We start from the raw sequence: 20,694 nt of genomic DNA, 5'->3' as shown, positions 1-20,694 counted from the left end.
GTCTCCTTTTCCCTGTCAGCAACATCCCTTTTCATTTGGGTGTTTGGAGACTTTAGTGTGTGCAATTGTGCATCTCCAGAGAAAAGCTGTACCTATGTGTAAGTAGGTAAAGTGTGCTTGAGTGTGTTTGAGTGTGTGTGTGTAGACCCACATTTCCCAATCTTATCTTAGCAGTTACTCTCTGTATGAAGATAGCTTTCAAACATTGTTGCAAACTCCTATTTTGCAAGTCAAAGTTTGCTATTAATTTATTTTTCTCTTTTACTTATTCTGTGATAAGTCCTAATCTCCCCTCAGCTGCTGGATATCACTAGGGAATTCCAGCAAAGGTTATGTGTTCAAAGAGGCAAATAGAAATATGTATGGATAATTCTCAAATATTATCCTCTACACACTGTATAATTTTTATTCTACTATTAGGGTATTTTATGTTTATTTAAGGTGGAGAGGTTAATAGCTACTATAGGAAATTTTATGTATTTGGGTAAATGTCATAAGATATCTAGATCTGTTTCTTTAAATATAAAATAAAGATAATGATGATTGAGTTAAGTGCTTACATAAGAAGGTGTCTATATGTGTGAAGTCTGGGATGAGGGAAGATTCTGTATGATAATGCATTTGAAAGTGCTTTATAAAAACACAAAGCATCATTCTAATGTGCAATAAAACAATATATCTTCAGTTGATCATGGCTCTTCCACACTTCAGCTATTGGTTTTCTGACTTTCTAGACTCACCATTAAGGTACTATTCTACAAAGATATAAAACTGTTGAAGAGATACAAAAGGGAAAGTTACTGTATTTTCCTTCAATGCAAATAATCATCATACTGAATTACTTGGCCTATAAATATGTGCTTTCTTGCGAGAGATTCCCTAAAGGGTGTGCCCATTAACACATACATTTAAAATCTACCGGCCTTTACAAACCAACTTGTGCTACTGATGGACATCAAGGGAGCAATGAAGGAAACATCAGTTAGCTTTTTCTCTGGGCCTAAGGCATCACAGTAGTTGATTTCAAGTCCATCACCATATTATGCCAGTACTGTTCTGCGGCCACCCACCATACAGAAAGCCAGGAAGGCTGATGGAGTGGTGAATGCTAACATAGTTTCCATCCTCTCTCGTCTCCCTTTAGAGAGTGCAGCATCCACACGAGTGTCCCTCCTGTGGAGGCTTTGGCTTTCTTCCGTGCTCCGTGTGCCACGGGAGCAAGATGTCAGTGTTTCGAAACTGCTTTACAGACTCTTTCAAAGCCCTGAGGTGTACTGCTTGCAACGAGAATGGTCTTCAGCGCTGTAAGAGCTGTTCTGGTTAGACGGGGCTTGAAAACCCGAGAAGCGCCTTGTTTTATTGACTGAAGGCAATTATCTGGTTTATATTTTTTTAAAGGCAATGTTTATGGGCTAATCAATAAACTTTGTTTATTATAATCACCTTTGTTTGGAATTTTTGCTGTGACCGGTTCACTGATTTGCATTAAATAAATGTTTGTTTAATAACTATAAGCCCTGTGCTAAATCCTGGTTTCCAGTTGGAATTAATGGAGTACCCAGTACCATTCCAAGATATCCAAAGTCTGATTCCTTAAATGTGTTTGATTTTTCTGAAGAAAAGACAAACTATATCTAACAATGCCTATTACAATGTCACCCTATTGTCTACAGTGAATTAGTTCAACTCTAGATGCATAACGCATTTCTGTGTGCCTCAGCTGCAGGAAAGAGAGCTCTGAACAGTGGCAAGGAACACGATCATATTTTTACTTAGTAGAATATTTTTAAGAGCTGTAAAATGGTCCTGGAGCTGATAATATTAATGACAAATTGTTAATGTTATTAGATGAATTTCTTGGTGATGATACCAGCTGTCAGAAGACTTAACAGGATTCATTTTTTTGAACATCTGATTTGTGCTATTACTTCTGAAGGCCCTCCAGAAAGGTGCTACTGAATGATTCACAATATCTATGGTAAGGATACTAAAAACTTTAATAGCTTGGTTTCCTAAAAAGCTGTAAATGCTTACTGAGTACGTCTAACCAGCCCTGCACAGTATAAGGTATGGTTCCTGCTCTTACGGGGCTAACACTCTGAGAAGGAAGGAAATATTAAATAAATAACTGTAAGCAGGACAAGTCCCACAATTCTACATGAATGGTACCGAGTACTATGGGAATGCAGAGCAGGAGGACTGACCAGATGAGTTAGAAATGGTAGGAAAAGACTTCGTTGAACAGTTGATGTTTAAGCTGAGACATAAAAGTAATTGGAAACTAGTTAATCTTGGGGCAAGAGGGATAAAGGAATAGCATATGTGGAGACCCTGAGGACGGAGAGAAGTTGTATGTTTGAGGAACCATTAGAAAGCCAATCGGAGGAGTTACAGTGTGGTAATAGTGGAACAGTTTATAGCAGACTAAGTCTCCTGCTAATAACACATTTATTTTGAATAAAATAATGAAAAATCAACAACTACTGAAGGCATTGGAAAGCAACTAAAAATAGAAAGGAACAAGAAGGGATTTGATCACTAGGAAAAGGGAAACAAACAAAATGAATCCTACGTTTATCTAGCTTGTCATCTGAGAACACTTCCCAGTTTGTACTGAATAAACTCATAAAGAAAGTGCAAATGTACTGGCTTGAAGAAATAAAGTTGGAATTTGGGACCACAAAGTATCTGAAATTGAAGGGGAAATTTCAAGAAATGAGAGGACCAAAAGAAGGGAGCCACTAAATTTCTTTAATGCCACTCAAATCCTTGGTTAATTCCTAACCTACACATGCAGAGTAGTATTCTAGGACCAAATCGAATGTGGAGGGCTTTTCTCCACACCACCGAAATTTTCTGACACCAGCTGGGTACCCCACAACTGAACTCAGTTCTGACACCATCTCTTTGGAGATAGTGTCAAATCCCAGAGACTGAAAGCTCAGCCTTACAAGACTACCCTCCTACCACCACTTCAGATGCCTATAGAAAGGCTAGGTTGTGCTTCTAACCAACTGGCTATGAAAGGGAAGTTCTAACGTCCCCCACCTTATGACTGATTAGTTTGCCAGAGCAACTCACAGAACTGAGAAAGACATTTTACTTACTGGATTACTGTTTATTATAAAAAGCTATAAACTCAGAAATAGCAAGATGGAGGAGATACATAGAGCTAATCATGGGGAAAGGGTGAGGAGTTTCCACACCTTCTCCCAGAGAGCCACTCTCCCTGCTTCCCTCATGTTCATCAGCCCAGAGCGCTTTGGAATTCTAAGGGTTTTAGGAGCTCTGGGCCAGGGAAGGGGACAAAGACCAAATACATAGTTCTTATTACAAACCATGATATCACACAGAGGAAAGAGGTGGTGAAGAGACCAGAGGAGTTGAGCAGAGATGTCAGCAGCTGCCTGTGTGGCAAAATCAGTGTTTGGAATTCAAGTGATAAATGCAGCTGTTTCTTTGAAACCTCAGAAGGGCCCCATCTTTAGAGTAAAGCCAAAGCCAAGAAGGAAGGGCTATGTTGTAGAGCTAAGGGAAAAACAAAATCTTAAGACTAAAACCAAACTTCCATGTTATCATGGTATCTTTCAGTATTTGACAGCTTGCTAAAATAAAATTCAACACTTGAACTAGTAATATGAAAGAGCTCAAGTGGATATGGACACCTACAGGTAACATCATACTTAAAGGTAAAATTAATATTTTCCCCTTAAGGTCAGAAAAAGTGCATGAATGTTCACTTCCATTATTTATATTCAACATATATATGAGGGAGGTCCTATCTGGTGACATAGGCAAGAAAAAAGTCATAAAGATTAGAAAAACATGAAATTCATTATTTGTCAACAATATGATTGGAATGTAGAAAATGCAAAGAAATCTACAAGCTATTGAACTTCAAAGTGAAGTCCACAAAACTTTTGGATTCAAGGTCATTATACAAAAATTAGTAGTATAATATACAAGCATCTAAGTCCTAGAACATATAATCAAGATAATACAATGTATAATACTATCGAAAAACATCAAGTATGTGAATCATGATGCAAAAGATTGATATAACTTCTACATTTTAAACTACATTGCAGATTTTGCCGAGAAATTATAGAAGACCCAAATACATGGAAGAATATGTCATTTTTGAGTTGAAAGACAACATTTTAAAGATGTCAGTAGTTTCAATGCAATATCAATTAAAATCCCCCCAGAACTTCTGCAGATTTTGACCAATAATTTAAATTTATGTGAAAATGCAAGCAATCTAGAGAATCCAGGAAAGTTTTGAACAAGTAGAATGAAATAAAGATTAACAAATAGACCAACTGAATATTGAAAACAGAACTAGATTCAAACAGTAAAGCAATTGATTTTCAAAAAAGGTGCCGATTCAAGGCAATGGGGAATGGAAAATATTTTTTTAACAAAAAATGCTAAAACTACTAGATTGACCTATGGGAAAAATTATCTTTAAAACTACTACTACTGCTGCTACTAGCATCTGGTGGCTAGAGGCCAGAGACACTGCTAACCTTCCTACAAAACCCAGGACAACCCCATCCCCCAAAAGGCTTATCCAGTCCAAAATGCTAATAGTGTCAAGACTGAGAAACTGTAATTTAAATGTTGAAGCTAAACCAGGAGAATATCTTCACAACCTTGGAGGTTGGCAAGATTTAATGAATAAGTCACAATACACCTAAGTATAAAAAATGATAAATTGGACTTAGTTAAATTAAAAATCTCCTTAAAAGACAATATTTAAAAAAGTGAAGAGGGGAGCCACAACTGGGAGAAAATATTAACAGTATAAGTACCTGCCAAAGAACTTGCAGTTAGGATGTGTAAGGAACTCGGAAATATCAATAATAAAGACAACGGAATAAAGAACAGAGCACTTCCCAAAAGAAGACATGTGGATGGGCAAAAACAAAGGACAAATGTACATATTAATCATAAGAGGAATGCAAATTTAAATCACAATGCAATGTTATTATGTCATGTTCAGTATGGCTACAATTTAAAAAGACTGACAGTGTGAAATGTTGTTATGGATGTGGAACAGTTGGAATTCTCATACACTGCTAGTGAGAATGTGAAATGGTACAACCACTAGGAAAACAATAGTTTTCTATTAGAAAACGTTCAACAGTTTCTAATAAAGGTAAACATACATTATGCTCAATAAAAGGTAAACATACATCGTATGCTCCACAGTTTTACTCCTAGTGACTTATTTTAGAGAAACAAAAACCCTCTGTTCATATTGTACAAGTTTCATGGAAGCTATATTCACAGTAGACAAAAAATAAAGTGGTCTCAGATGCCCACTGACAGGAGAGTTGATAAGCAAAGTGTGGCATATTAATATATGGGCACACTAGCTGGTTGGAAATAAAAAGGAACAAGTTATTGATTTTAGCAATAACATGGGTGAATCTCAAAAACACATGAATTAACTAACGCAGTCACGAAGAATATGTGCTATGTGATTCCATTTATAGAATAGGCCAAAATTAATCTATAGAATAGTTTCCTTACAGGGGGCAGGGAGCAGGTGGAGGAATGAAATATCACCAGAACTAAGACAACGGTACAAGTCATAGTTGAGGGTAGATTTCCATTCTGTCAAGAAAGAGGGGAAGAATTTCTTGCGCCAATGAACAGATTCTCATCAGCATTCCAACATGGCTCTGAGATTCTATTAAGTAAGAGAGCCTATCAAGAAATTCCTGACTACTCAGGCACTGGTTTTGTTCCTGCAAATCCAGCTATGGCCCTGATGTCCCCCTTGTCCAGGGTATAAACAGGATGGAGAATTAGCACAGTACAAGGGATTTTAATTTTCAGTCCCCATCATAGACTACAGGCTTGGAGGATAAAAGCTCTGAATTGTATTCAGGAGGAATTTGGTTTTGATTCTTTTATTCTTTTTTCCTTGATTGGCATGGAATTAAAATGTTATGTTTTCTGCTGATTATTTGTGAGCCTCTAAAGAAGAACATTATGGAAGAGTCATGAAATTAAAAAAATATATATCACACATCTCAAAGAATTGAAGAGGTTAGTGAGAGTAATAGGGTCATAAAATAAGCTCATAATAGGCTTATTTAAACATAAATTTATGTTAACTTTCTGAGAGAACTTTGTTCAGATGCTTCACATCTATCTGTTTCAGTTTTATAAAATGTAAATGGTAATTATTCCTTCTATATTTATCCCACTTTGCTGTTGCACAGGATTAATTAGAATATATAGGAAAGTGCTTAAAAACACAAAGCACTATACAGAGGCATTAAATAATTTCATAATTAACACAAAAGCTTTGCATCAATGATATATCTTTTATTGGCCAAATAAGGAAATGAACTAAGTTATTGGACACCTGTATGCTTGGTTTTTTAGAAGGTATCTCACTTCTTCTTTACAATACTGTGAGGAAACTGTGATTCTGAATGTTAATTCATTTTCCTAAAGTCTTGAAATTTATGTCAATTTGTTGCATCTTAAGTGTCCATTTGAGCTGGCTTTATTTGTGGTATAAAGTAGGAAATCAGTCAAGCAAACAACAAACTTGTTGAAAGATAAACACCTACACAAGCAATGGAATTGGAATGAAAAGTCCTGCTTCTGTGCTCTTACAACTTCATACATTCCTTTTGCAACTCTTCATTAATTCAAAAGCCAGGCAATGCTGTTTATTGGCAAAGGATTCAAGACAATGCAGTAAGGGCCATGGTTGGTTCATAAATACATTTTTTTAAAAGATTAAAGAAAGATCTTAAAAAATGATATGTACCCCCAAAATATAAATGCATATTTATTTTTTAATCTTGTCATCCCAAGGTCTTTTTAAAAACCTAAATTTTGGCAAGCAATTTGAGTGTAATATCTTTTTAGATTTTTGGGATTGTTTCCCCTGTATTTGACAATAATTTAACAGTAATTTTTTTCCATAGTATTTGACTTTATAAAGTTATTTCGAAGGCATTAAACTTAGTTTTCAAAGAATAAATATCTTACCCTCTGCTCTGATAGTTAACCAGTCTGTTAAAACATCTAGTTATAACAAACTATTTCCCTTAATTAAAATTAATGTGTTATTTACTTATACAATTATATATATATAACTGTAAACACAACTATAATGCTAGATTTGGAGATATAACTAGTTCTTGGGAGGTATATTTGTCTGCTTGTAGTAGTCGTATACAGGAAGAGAAGCATTTCTCCTGGCTACAAGCATCAGCAGGCAGAAGGCATCAGAAGGAATGTATTACAGAGGGAATGGGGAAGGTCTGCCAACCTTTAAAGTATGGGAAGGGGTAGTTGGCTAAGAAAGGTTTAATTAACTACTGTGATTGTAAGAGTAACAAGGCACTGTTCTTCAGTGCCTTATGCTCAAGGTTATTCATCATCACCTTCCTCACCACCCTTCAGGTCCATCAGCAGTTGGTATTGCTTAGCTACCAGCATCTCTAATGCAGGCTGTGTTTGACTGCAATGTTTGGCAACCCATTACTTTAGAAGATATGATGCTCTTTGCAAAAGTGAAATACTTCTACACTTCCCTCACTTAGAAAGAGAAAATCTCTTTCTGTGTCTGGCTTATTTTACCTAGCATAATGTTCACTGCAGGATTTCATTTGTATGTGGAGTCTAAAAGAGTTGAATACACAGCCAAGAGTAGAATGGTGGTCACCAGGGCGTGGAGGTGGGAAAAACAGGGAGATGTTAGGAAAGGGTACAAAGTTGTAGTTATAAAGGATGAAAGAGTCTAGAGATGTAATGTACAGCATTATGATCATAGTTAATACTGTGTTGAATACTAGAAATTCGCTGAGAAAGTAGATTTCAAGGGGCTCTCACCAAACACACATACACACACACAATAACCATGTGAGAAAGTACATATGCTTGGCTATAGTAATCATGTTAGTATGTATATGTATATCAAATTATTATTTTGTGCACTTTAAATATGTACAAATCATTAAAAAATAGAATAACTGAAAAAGAGCGGCAGTCTCATTGAGCACGCTGTTGAGCAGACGTTTGCTTTCCCGGAAGCGGCGGCCCTGGATGCCCACGCAGGAGCACGCTGCTTCAGAGAGCTCTGGCCTCTTGGGAAGGTCTTTGATGAGAAAACAGTTTTTTCAGCTATGGGAGAATACCCATGTCTCAAAGCACAATTCTTCTAAAAAAAAAAAAATAGAGCACCCATTCTGAAGGGAATTTTTTGTTCTGGCCCTATTCTGAACTTTTATAACTCTTCCATTAAACTTAGTACAGAAAACATAGGAAAACTCAAAATGCGTGATGTGGTGGCAAGGTGACTTTGAATGAGAATATAGCTTTCATTGAAGAATATAAGCATTGCTTACCTGTTAGAGAACTGAAGACATTCTCAATATTAAACAATATCTAGAAAAATCCATATTGGTTTCCTGCACTGCATCTGCCTCAGTTAGCATTCTGGGCTCTTGTTACCTGTTTCTCTTTATTTTCTGTGATACTAACCCTTTTGTCCCCACAACCTTGTTAGAGAAATATCAATATAAATGTTACCTGACTACCCAAAATTGAGGCACACATATCAGGTAGAAGCAAAATGTGCACATTATCTGGAAAATGATGCTATGAGGCAGTGACTATTTATTACAATGAGAGAAAAATATTAAGACTGCTGGAAAATAATGATATTTCAATGGCTTTTCTTATAAACTGCTGGTTGCTTTGGTTATATTTTGCGTATTGCGTAGTTCTGTGTATTGCTTCCCATTTGATGAATGAAGACACTTGTGAAGCCCGAAAAACCCCTTGGAGGGGCACTGGGACAGAATCTAAGATGATGTTTCCTGGAAGAGCAGCTGCCACTTCATTGCTCTGGAGTTTATATGCTTGTGTGACCTTTAGAAGTCTCTTTTGAGTGGTTGCCTGACTTCCGTAGATCTTACCTGGAGACAGAATCATCAATGTATTTTTGTCACACTTTTGATTTCTGGCTAGGAAATATTGTAGCATGCTTTGTTCTTAGGAAAGTGAAATACATCTGTTTTTCAGAACATTCTTCCCACAGGCAAAATTGTCTGTACTCTTTGTATTTGTTTAGTAGCTGCTATGACTCTTTGTTGTTTATAAGCATGTGTAACCTCCATTAAACATGCCTCTTCCCATTTTCTTCTCTTTCCATGTTTGCAGCATTAGAGATTGGGGAGAATTTTTGAGACTATTTATGAAGTAGAAGTCTCTGAATAAAATATTTGTTTGTTAATAATGTGATTGTGATAAGTATATTGTAGAAAAGTCCTTGAGTTTCTGGAGCCAAAATTAAGTATGTGATTCAGTCAAGAAATGTGTCAGGCATTGGGAGGGATACCAAGATGGATATAGCATGGCTGTCCCTATCATGACTGGGGAGATAAGACATGCTACAGATAAATAGGACACAGATTCTGTCATACAGATTACTGGTGACCAGCTGTCTGGCAAACACACTAAATATTATAGGATGCTCAGAAGAACAGAATATATGAACATCAGAGCCCTCTTGGGGGGTTTAACTGAAGCAGTGCCTTGGATAATAGCTAGGATTCCTATAGGCAAAGATATGAGTAGAAAGTCATGGTCTAGATATGGAATCAGGCAGGTGTTTATCATGATGCCTGGCAGATGGCAAACATACATTACATGTTCCAAATGATCCCCAAAATAATGGCCAGTGCATCACTGTGGCCAGGAGCAAAAGCTCTGGATTCTGACTATTTAGTTTTGAATCCCAGTTCTGCCATTTACCAGCTATGTGACTTGAGGCAAGTTTCTTACATTTTCTGTGTCTCAGTTTTCTTATTCGTAAGATGTTAATATTAATACCTAACTTACAGGATTGTTGGCAAGATTAAATTAATAGAAATAAAGTATTTAGTTCAGTACCTGCCACATTGGATTAGAGATGATTTGGGAATAGGTTGTAAAAAGCTTTGAAAATTTAGGACTTTGTATTCATCCTGCAGGCAATGAGTGCCTTTTCAGTCAAGTAATTTATTCCATAAAAGATTGGTTTGGAAACAGAAAGTAATTACATATTAAAAGAATTGAGGGACTAGGGAAATAAGAGTTTGGGTGCAATATATATGCTTAACCAATGACAGTGTATGATGCTGTTTTTTGCATCATCTGAATATATGAATGTGAGAACCAAGAGGTGGAAGTAGGAATGGATCCTCTAAAAACTTATCTTATATTTTGCCTTAGAATATTTTTGCTCCTTATCTCCATGATGTTGGGCTATTGATATCTTAGAATTCAAAAAGGGAGTGCTTCCCTAAGAAGCCAGAACAACTGAGCAGTTGGACTGAAAGTGGAGACTTCCGTAAGGCCATTCTTAGCGTCTGATGAGAGCAGACCTGCAGAAAGAAAGGTTACTGTTTGACTGAATAGTTAATTGTTCTTATCAACAGAAAATAGTATTGGTTCAACAAAGTATGTGCAAAAAAGAGGTTATCTAGAATCCAGGCACTTTCTTCAGTACCTTCTAGTACTGTCACACCCAGTGGTAAAGGTTATTATGGCAGGGATTTTGTTCACTTCATTTTGTCTAGATGCTGGAACAATGACAGTTATGCCGTAAACACTCAGTAAATATTTATTGAATGAAATTATTAAAATGTGTACCCAATTCAACTATATTTTATTCACTTGTTCATGTAGGTAATTCATATATTTTGTTAGGATTACTGTTTTGTATCCTACTTGTTCTTGTTTGTTTTATTATGCTAGAACTCCTGGTATGTATTCTGCTCCTTTCCTTTGTTAAACTTGTTATGGTGAATGATTCTGTTTCCCGATTGTATTTCTGAGTTATGTACATGTAATATTCTTTTTAAAGGTTGGTTTGTAAAATTACTTTGTATCTGGCCAGTGTTTGAACTCTTACTGATTCTAAAAGTATGAAAATTGATTCACTTGAATTTTCTAGATAAATATTAATGTAACTGGAAGCTGAAAACGGTTGGCTGGTCAGCTCATGGAGTTTTATGACTATAACCTTCCTGTTAGTATTAATAATATATTTTTAACCATTATATCATCAGTGCTAAGCATGATGCTTAACTTGTTCTATATGCTTAACAGATTTGCTGAATGACTATTTGGTTGCCCACACATTTTTGTATATTTTGATGCCTGTATCATATTAACTATGGAAACAAACCAAGGAAGAAGAGCCCAGGGAGTTAACTCTGACTGCAACTGGTTAAAATCTGTAAATGAATAATTATCTTTTTTTGGTCCCATTCAAATCCTTCTATAAGGAGATAAGGAAGGCAGGTAAATGGAGAAGTTAGTGGCCTGATATGTACCCAAGCTATGCAAACAACCATATTGCTGTCAGTATGAAGAACTTTAGGCTCCTATTCTTTCCTTTTTCTTCCTAATTCTATTGTGAGCAGTGCTCAGTGACTTAGAGCAGAGTCACCACACTCATGGAGCCTGCAGCATTCACCCGTCTTTTCATTCCAAATGGAGTCACCCCTCAGTAGGGCTGGTGCATTGATATTAAATTCTTTTAAAAGATTTTCTTTGGATGACAGTCATGATATTGCTTTTGAAGACCCACCAAGTGAGTACAAAGTACTAGAGGAATCTTTTCATCACCTAAACTATATCCATGGACTCCATGGGCCTCAGTAAGAGCCTGAATCAAGTGATAATCTTATTTTCATAAAGCCCTTGGCTAAATGCCATGTTCTTTTGGCTCCATAACACAACAGTGAAATCCTTGCCAATAATATTTGGCATACATTTCCTTCCTCAAAACAATATGAATATTTTATGGACTGGAGTACAGTTACAGCAACATGAATTAGAAAGTGTATATGTAGAAGTGGTGATCATGCCTAAGCTTTACTTCAAGGTTTGCAAAAACTTTTACTTTCCTACATTCAAGTAGGATATCACAATTCAGATGATAATGTGAAAGTTTTTATGACATTATTTCAAATTTCCTACACATGGGCATCAGTCTATAACTAAACTTTTTTATTCCTTAGAGAAAACTAATTTTCATTCTTGTTTGCCAATTCATCTCTAATGTCCGGTATGGAAAAAATGCAGTGTGTATTCTAAATGCCACAGAAATGCTAAAGGGAGTAATGGATGAAAGTCATTGGACTACTCACTGTAGAAGATAAAAGATTATTGAAAAAATTGAAAAAGAATTAGAGACCTTTATATTACAAAATGAAAGAAACAAACTACTTCTAAAACATTCACATGCATTTTAAGTAGCACCAGAAGTACAACTGTGGCTGATACACTTTGCAGTTTCTGGTGCTGAGTTACCTTTTTCATAGCAATGCATACTCACCAATATCTCCACTCTTCTCTTTTTCTCTTGGGGTGCTAGATATTTCAGTGCTCCTCACTAGAGGTCTTGCCTTCTGGCATATTCAAATTTGGCATGCCATAAATATATCATTAGTGTAGTGGTGCTTCATAGATTACCTGACTTATCACAGGAGCTCATTGTTGCATAAGTGTGCTTTCTCACTGGCTCAAAGTACACGTTGATGCTTGTCCTGTACCAGTAATCATTTCATCTGAAATCCAGAGAGATGCTGCACAAGATATTCCTCATTAAATAAAATGAAATAAAATAGACACATCATAAAATATAACAAACTAGAATGCTATTATTCTGTGTTTCTCTAATATCTCATTGTGCTTATTAAAGAAAAGTGACATAGGATTTAGGTGTTATTTGGTAGATTGTATCAGTGTTGACATCACATCTGACAATTCTAAAAAACATTTTAAACTGAATTAGTTATTTTTATGGGCTAAAATAATGATCAATGAACAAATAAGAACAAAAATTCACATGTGTAAATGTGATTTCTGCTCATATAATTTCCCTGACTGCATTTGTGCAATATTGCTCCAAATGATTCTATCAATTCTTCCTCGTATAGGAAGTCTTAACTCAAAGGCTACTAGTATTTTGAAATTTGTGTGTATATGTGTGTAGGCGGCAGTACAGATTATGAGCTCAAACATAACATGGAAGATTCGACATTCTGAGATCTGAACAAAACTTACAGGATAAGATGATTTTGACAAGCACATTGATGGCAAGTTTTTAGCAAAGTGTCTTCTTCTGAGAGTTAATGTAAACATAAGCTTTCTTTTGAAATTCTCGTTGCCTGTTAGGTTTAGAGCTTATGCACAATTCAAGGGGGATGACACTCTAGCTCTTCTCTAAAGGACTCTCAGTTTTATTTAACTTTTTCTGAGGAGGTGACAACCTCCTGCTACCACCTGCTGATGCTTTTTCCTTGCTTTCTTCTCTTGAAGATTAGTTCAGAGCATGAGACTAGAAACATAGAAGTTATAGGGGAAAATATTTGTCAAAAATCTAAACATGTAATTAGGTTCATAACTTTTTTTTTCAAGACAGAGAAGTTAGTCAACACATTGAAAACTAAATGGAACTGAAATAAAATGTCCAGTTTTTGTTTTTCAGTCTTACAGACATTTTACAAATGCTTGCCAACATCGCAGATCTGGGTGAAATGTAGTGACATTTGTTTACGGTCTGGAAGCGGCTTGTAGATGTTGGTGAAATATGTGCTATTACTTTCACTGCTTGACATAACTACATCCTGCAAGTCTGTTTGGTTTTAATGTACACATTGTTCTAAAATAAAGAGGTTAAGGAAATTACTGCCATTTTGGAAAATGAACTTACTTCAAACTATAGTCAGGCTGTAACAATATATTACAACCACCAATTGTCTGGGTATCAAGTTCTACTGAGAGACTTTCATAGAGAAAGGCTTTGATAATAAGGAGTCTTTCCTCACCAACATCTTCCAATTAACCACTAAGGTTATCTCATCACTCATAAATTCTGACCAATAGAATAATAAGCTATCAATAGACATGTTTATTTTAATATGTGAGATTCATGGTAGAATCCAGTGCTTTTGGTTTCAAAGTGAAAAATGGCTTCAACAACTGTGTTTTAAAGACCATGCAAATTTGAGCTGTAAGGGCCACTGAAGTGTGATTGTGAGACATATTGCCTTTGGCCTGCTCATTTGGAGCCCTTGCCGAGCCGTGCACATGTTTTCCAAAACCATTCATCTTGTATTGAATTCCCTGCAAACATGCAGACACTTCTGCCCTGCTGCATAGCCCACCTAATGCGTTATTCATTTGATTTGATTTATTCATAGTGTGCCTATTTCTCCCAGTGCTCTGATGTGAACTTAATACAAATTCTATATCCAAGGCAAATTCAGCAGCCAAAACTAGTTTTAATGAAAGCAAGTACTTATAAGGAAAGTGTGGAAAGATGAGTCATGTGTTATATGCTAAGGATCTTATCAGTAGGAACCTGTGAGGGTTCCAAAGGAATTCCAAAGGTGTTCCAAAAATAAACATATTTTTGCTTCTGAAAACTTTTAGAGGACACAGTCAGGTTGGCAGCCACATCCAAAGTAAAACCTTAGAGTCAGGTAGAAGTTTTGAGGGCAGTTTTTGACAATGATTGGACTGTCAGTCTTTAAGACTAACTCATAACTGTTGTCCAGTTTCATTCCCACAGGTGTCTGGATATTTTGAGGGAAAATAATACATTTAAAAAGTAATGATATTATACTCTTCTAAAAAGAAACACAAACAATATTTTGTAGCACTTACAAGTTTGAAAGCTTTTGAAAAGTTTGGTTGCCCAGGTGAAAGTGATCAGGCTCCATATCTTACAAGCAGAAGTATTATTTGAAATGAAAATGATGCATCTGAGTGCCTTGAATTTAATTTTAGAGTGACTAAGAGCACAGACTCTGAAGGGCTATACATTTTACAGAATGTGAAAAAGTTAAAGCTGATAAGCAGAATTCAATAATCTTATCAGATAGTGGTGCAATCAAGATCCAGAGGCCATTCACTTATTATAGGTATAAAAGGCTTAATATGTGAATTAATAAAGTGCAGGTTGTTGGAAGAACTTGGGGTCAAGGAAGCTGACATTGAAGATCTCAGCCTGAAACATCAAAAAAGATGGTTCTCACGTTGCCACTGGGAAGCTCTTTTGCTTCTTAAACATCTCCAGGAACTTCCCATCAACATGCTCAGCCTTCATTGGTGAGGCTAGTGGTTCTTGAGCTCCATAGAAAGACTTGAGTCTCATGTTTGTCCACATCTCTACCTGCAACACCTCTGGAAAATAATGTCTCCTTACAGATCTCATGCAAATGCCTCTCATCGGCAAGCTCTAACCCAGAACCATACGAAGAAAACTGTTGGAAACATGAAATATAATTCTTACCTTTACAGCCTTTATCTGCAGTCCTGGATTAGACCCCAGAAGGGGGTGGGCATCACAGTAAGTTGACAGTGAACTCACCAGCCCAGTTTTTGAAGGCTACTTCAGGGAAGTAAGGGAATTGTGTGTCAAATATAAAAACTTAAAATATACTGGCAAAGTAGACACTGGATGAAGAAAATTAAGCTCCCAGTTTACAAAGTATCTTACGGTTGTATAGGCAAAATATAGACCTATGAAAGTCTAGTTTCTTAGTGTTTGGCAGATTATTTTAAGAATGCTGGTTATTAAAGGACATGACCTGAAAGGACAATTTGCTTTTAAAATGATTTAGTTACAGGTTTTTGTGGTGGGCATATATTGAGCATCTGCCCAGCTCATGAACCAGCAAACTCTGCTCTGGAAACTTACAACAAAGCTACGTGAGCCACAAAGACACAAATGTACAAGAATGAAATCCTTGTTCACCATTGATTTGGCCATGGGAAAGCATATGCTCAAGTGAGGCTCATAAGGTTCTTCCTCCAGGGAATTTTAGATGAGTCTGAGCTGATGCTGAGCATGCCAGGTCTAGCCTTGGGGACTCTGGTTAGTCAAGCTCCGTGTACCATGTGAACTGGGAACTGAAATCTAGAGAGAGCATAACAAAGAGAAAGTTGAGAGAGAAACAGGCTGGTTGTGAGAATTCTACTTTCCAATGTTCTGTTGTCGTCTCTTTTGGAGGCCTGGAATTGTTACCCTTGGATTCTATTAAATATTCCTGTGTCCATATAGTAAATTGTATGTTCTCAGTCTGTGTCAGCTATTTTTTTTTCTTTTTCCCTAACCTGTCTTGAGTTGACTTCTCTTACTCGCAACTGTAAACCACCAACAAAGGATGTTCATTATATTGAAAACATTCTTCAGAAAACATCTCAATTTAATTCAAGAGAGTATCTAATGAACAAAATAATACCATTTTTACTTATTCCCTTTCTGATTCATTAAGTCACTTCCATATTCTTATTTTTCCTACTGTCCTGTGATTTTGAAACTTTTAACTGACCTTCCTCCCTGTCTCCCACCTGCCTAAGTGGTAAAAAGATAAGAGAAATAAATCTGGAGCTCAAACCATGTAGTTTTGGACTTGCTAAAAGTACTAGTAAATGAGGGACAGTTAAATATGATGAGAAAAATGAGGTTCTGGTAAGGCTTCAAGAACTCTCTCTTTCTAAGCCTATGGAGCAAATAAAGCACAATATCTCTTAGCAATATAATCAGAGCTATACTCGAGAGAGAATGCACTGGGTTTTCATATCAAATGACAGACTGCCAGCTTCTCTTCAATAAGGTAATTGGCCATACTGTTTAGTGTATTATTGCTAATATAATATTGTGATAGGTAATAGGAAACTTGAACTAGTAATGGCAGATTTAGAAGTGAGTTAAAGTTTGGCAGAGAAACATTAAGTGCAATTGACTTTAATATACAGTTAGGAGAAACAGAAAGAGGGAGAGAAGGGAGAAATTTCTTGTTGGTAGAGGCTTTAGTAAAAAAAATTGAGAAATGTATATTATTGCTGATATCTACATCATTTTCATAAGAAAAAAAGACAATCACTTCATGCATTATTTCTAACCACTGCTTTTGTATTATTGCATTAAAGCTAATTTTATTCACTTAGGCTCAGACATAAAATATGATCACAAAAGCATTCAACAGGAAGCATTTATATCCTAAATAATTCAGGCAGCAGAAGAATTTAGATTACTTAGTTTCCTTTAAATAATTTAGGGGTGGTACTTAAAGGTACTGAATAACCCACCCTGGAACTAAAGAGCAAAATTATGGTGTGTAATTTTTTATATTTGCATCTTAGATGTTTTTCCTCTTTTATTCCAGCATAATGAATCTGAAAAGAATTGTTTTAATTGGAATTGGTCATGAGTAGACTCTTAAAATATCAGCTCTTAGCAGCAGTATAACCTTTGAATGATTATACCCCAATATAGGCCCAACTGGTGTAAAACCTGACTGCATTTCTTGCAAGACTCACTTCACATAAATCATATTCTCTTTTCTGACAATATTTATTGCTTTGTAAAGAAGGGCCGCCTTGAATGTTTGGCATATTGCTTTTAGAAGACATTATTCCGGTAGCAATTAAAAAGGCCTTCAGGGCCAATAGGCACATGAGAAGATGCTCCACATAGCAAATCATCAGGGAAATGCAAATTAAAATCACAATGGGATATCACCTCACGCCAGTAGGATGGCCACCATCTAAAAGATAAGGAACAACAAATGCTGGAGAGGATGCAGAGAAAGGGGAACCCTCCTACACTGCTGGTGGGGATGTAAATTAGTTCAACCATTTGTGGAAAGCAATATGAGGTTCCTCCAAAAATGAAAAACAGAAATACTATTTAACCCAGGAATTCCACTCCTAGGAATTTACCTGAAGAAAACAGGATCCCAGATTCAAAAAGACATATGCACCCCTATGTTTATCACAGCACTATTTACAACAGCCAAGACATGGACATAACCTAAGGGTCCATCAATAGATGAATGGATAAAGAAGAGGTGGTACAAATACACAATGGAATATTATTCAGCAATAAGAAGTAGGCAAATCCTACCATTTGCAACAACATGGATGGAGCTAGAGGGTATTGTGCTCAGTGAAATGAGTCAGGCGGAGAAAGACAAGTACCAAATGATTTTACTCATATGTGGAGTATAAGAACAAAGAAAAACTGAAGGAGCAAAACAGCAGCAGAATCACAGAACCCAAGAAGGAACCAAAGGGCAGAGGGTTGGAGAAGGTGGGTGGGAAGGGAGGGAGAGGGGGATTTAGAGGTATTATGATTAGCACACATAATATGGGGGGCACACAGAAGGCAGTATAGCAAAGAGAAGAGAAGTAGTGACTCTATAGCATCTTGGTATGCTGATGGACAGTGACTATAATGGGGTATGTGGTGGAGACTTGATAATAGGGGGGAATATAGTAACCATAATGTTGCTCATGTGAAACCTTCATAAGATTGTGTATCAGTGATACCTTAATAAAAATAAATAGATAAATAAAATAAAAGGGCTTCAGTTGTAGGAGAACAGTATATATTGTGTTCAGGCACACCAGAGTCATGCTAAAGCTTTTGGTACAAAAAACTTCATATATTTTATTTATAGGAGATGTAGATAATGAAGTCAGAGTTCTTCTCCTTCACCAAGCCAATCAAGGCATTTGCTTGCATCTTGATGTTAATTGAATTGTTTGGCATTAAAACACAACATTGCTTTAACATGGCATTAGTAAAATAAAGTCAAGATATTAGGAAAAGGAACACTTTAAATAAACAAATTTGCATAATGAAGTGGTTTGGTTTAAAAACTTTGTTTCAATAATAGGATTTTATTAAATACATAATATTAAAATTAAGAGAGATAATTAAATACTTGAGTGAGCTTATTACATTTACTGGTTGATTAAGTTTTAGTAAATAAATAGGTAACCTACTATTTCATGACTGTTTATAAAAATACTTCCAAAGAAAAGAGTAGCAAGTAGCTTTTTAAAATTTTTGGTTTTTATGTTATTCTACTTTCTGTTTTATTTTCTTTGTTGCTGTTTGTTTTGTTTTGACTACCAACAATATTTTATTTTATTTTAAAATTAGTGTGGTGTAACTGCACACAATCAGAATCAGATTGTGACTTTTGGCAGCAGTACATCCCTGCCTACCTACCGTCCCAATGAACACAGCACATTTCCACCCCTCTGGGAGGTTCTCTTGTGCCCCTTTGTGGCCAGACCCTCCTGATTTCCCACCCTCCAGAGCCAGGTAACTACAGAGCTGATTTCTATTACTACAGAAAACTTTCGCTTGTTCTTGAATTCCCTATACACAATATCTCACACTAATTATTATTCTTATTATTATAAATTTTATTTCTATTGCCAATGCCAACTATATTTCAAGTTGTCACAGCGGGGTATTGGGAAAAGTTTTCAATTAGCAATAATCGCGCCTTGGATAAACCTCATTGGCTACGATACTGCCACTGTGCAAAGCTTACTAATTATATTTTGAGTTTGCTTTATTTCATTTAATGTAATGCCTGTGAGAATCATCCACATTATTGCATGTATCAGTAGTTTGTTTCATTTATTTACCTAGTAGTATTATGTTGTATGAATACACTACAATTTGTTGATCCAGTCACCTTTTGATGGATGTTTTGGTTGTCTTCAGCTTTTGGCTTTTTTGAGATTTAATTTAATCAATTTAATTATTTATGAAAATAATTTTCATTCTGAAATAATTTCAGAATTAGGTAAGAGTTATAAGAATAGCATGGAGAATTTAGTTTTCTCTTTATCACTTAAGATTTAGTTGATCATATGATGATCCATCACCCCACATACTTTGGCAGATAATTCCTGCAAGCAAGAACATTCTCTTGTATAATCACAGTACAACCATTAAAATTAATATTGATACATTAACATCATAGAATCTACAGACTTTGTTTAAATTTCTCCAGTTTTCCCACCATTTTAAACTAGAGTGCATGTTGTAATCTCTTTAATACCCTTCAGTCAGAAATATTTCTTCAGTCTTTCCTGATCTTAAGATATTTTGAAGATTAGAGCCAGTTACCTTGTAGAATGTTCCTCAACGGATTTTTACCTGATGCTTTCCCGTGATTAAATTCAGGGTATGCATTTTTTTGGCAAGAATATCAGAGAAATGATCTTGTGTTCTTTTCATTGTATCCCATTAGCTGGTACATGATTTAAATTTGCCTGTTTATTGGTGATGTTAACTTTGAACATTTGATTAGGTGGCACCTGCTATGTTTCTTCATGTAGTATTACTCATGTGCCCTCTGTGATTAATAAGTATTTTGTGGAGAAGTACTTTGAGACTATGTACATTCCCATTGCTCATTAAACTTTATTCATTTTAGCATCCACTGATAAGTCTTGGGTAAATAAATCAGTATTACCATGTCAAATTATGATTTTCAAATTCTATCATTCACTCTGTATTTATTAGTTGAAATTATGCCAAAAGAAAATGCAGTCTCTTATCAGTACCTATTTACTCATTTATTTATACCAGTATGGCTTCATAGATTCCTATTTTTTAAATGGTCTTTAATCTGTTACAATCTTTATTTATTTTGATATTCAAATTATTCTAAATATAGCCCGATAGTCTTTTAAAACTAGCCCTCTTTGGTCTTTCAACATGTCTCCATCATTTTTTGTGCCCTTTGTTCTTTCTGATACAAGGTTTTCTAAGTTTAAAAGTAGCCATTTCACCAAGGAGCCTTAGTTCCTTTTAGAGGAAAGACTTATTTGGAAACCAAGATT

The 20,694-nt window shown here is 35.8% G+C and overlaps 1 protein-coding gene and 1 non-coding gene across 2 annotated transcripts in view; one reads left to right on the top strand and one right to left on the bottom strand.

The window, feature by feature from the left end:
• The window catches only part of GRXCR1 (glutaredoxin and cysteine rich domain containing 1), a 113,588-nt gene extending 112,182 nt beyond the window's left edge, over nucleotides 1-1,406 (top strand). Inside the window, exon 4 of the mRNA XM_037002528.2 lies at nucleotides 1,145-1,406. Within this exon, the coding sequence (XP_036858423.2) occupies nucleotides 1,145-1,324 (180 nt within the window). The 3' untranslated portion in view covers nucleotides 1,325-1,406. The remainder of the gene's footprint in view (nucleotides 1-1,144) is intronic.
• A 17,841-nt stretch (nucleotides 1,407-19,247) lies between these two features.
• On the bottom strand, nucleotides 19,248-19,388 carry LOC118969652 (U4 spliceosomal RNA). The gene has a single exon (XR_005057529.1). It is a non-coding gene; the product is annotated as a U4 spliceosomal RNA (small nuclear RNA).
• Nucleotides 19,389-20,694: the final 1,306 nt, after the last annotated feature.

The sequence above is a fragment of the Manis javanica genome, chromosome 5 (assembly GCF_040802235.1).
Source record: "Manis javanica isolate MJ-LG chromosome 5, MJ_LKY, whole genome shotgun sequence".
In the NCBI taxonomy this organism is placed as follows: Eukaryota; Metazoa; Chordata; class Mammalia; order Pholidota; family Manidae; genus Manis; species Manis javanica.
This window is presented reverse-complemented; position numbering and strand designations above follow the sequence as displayed.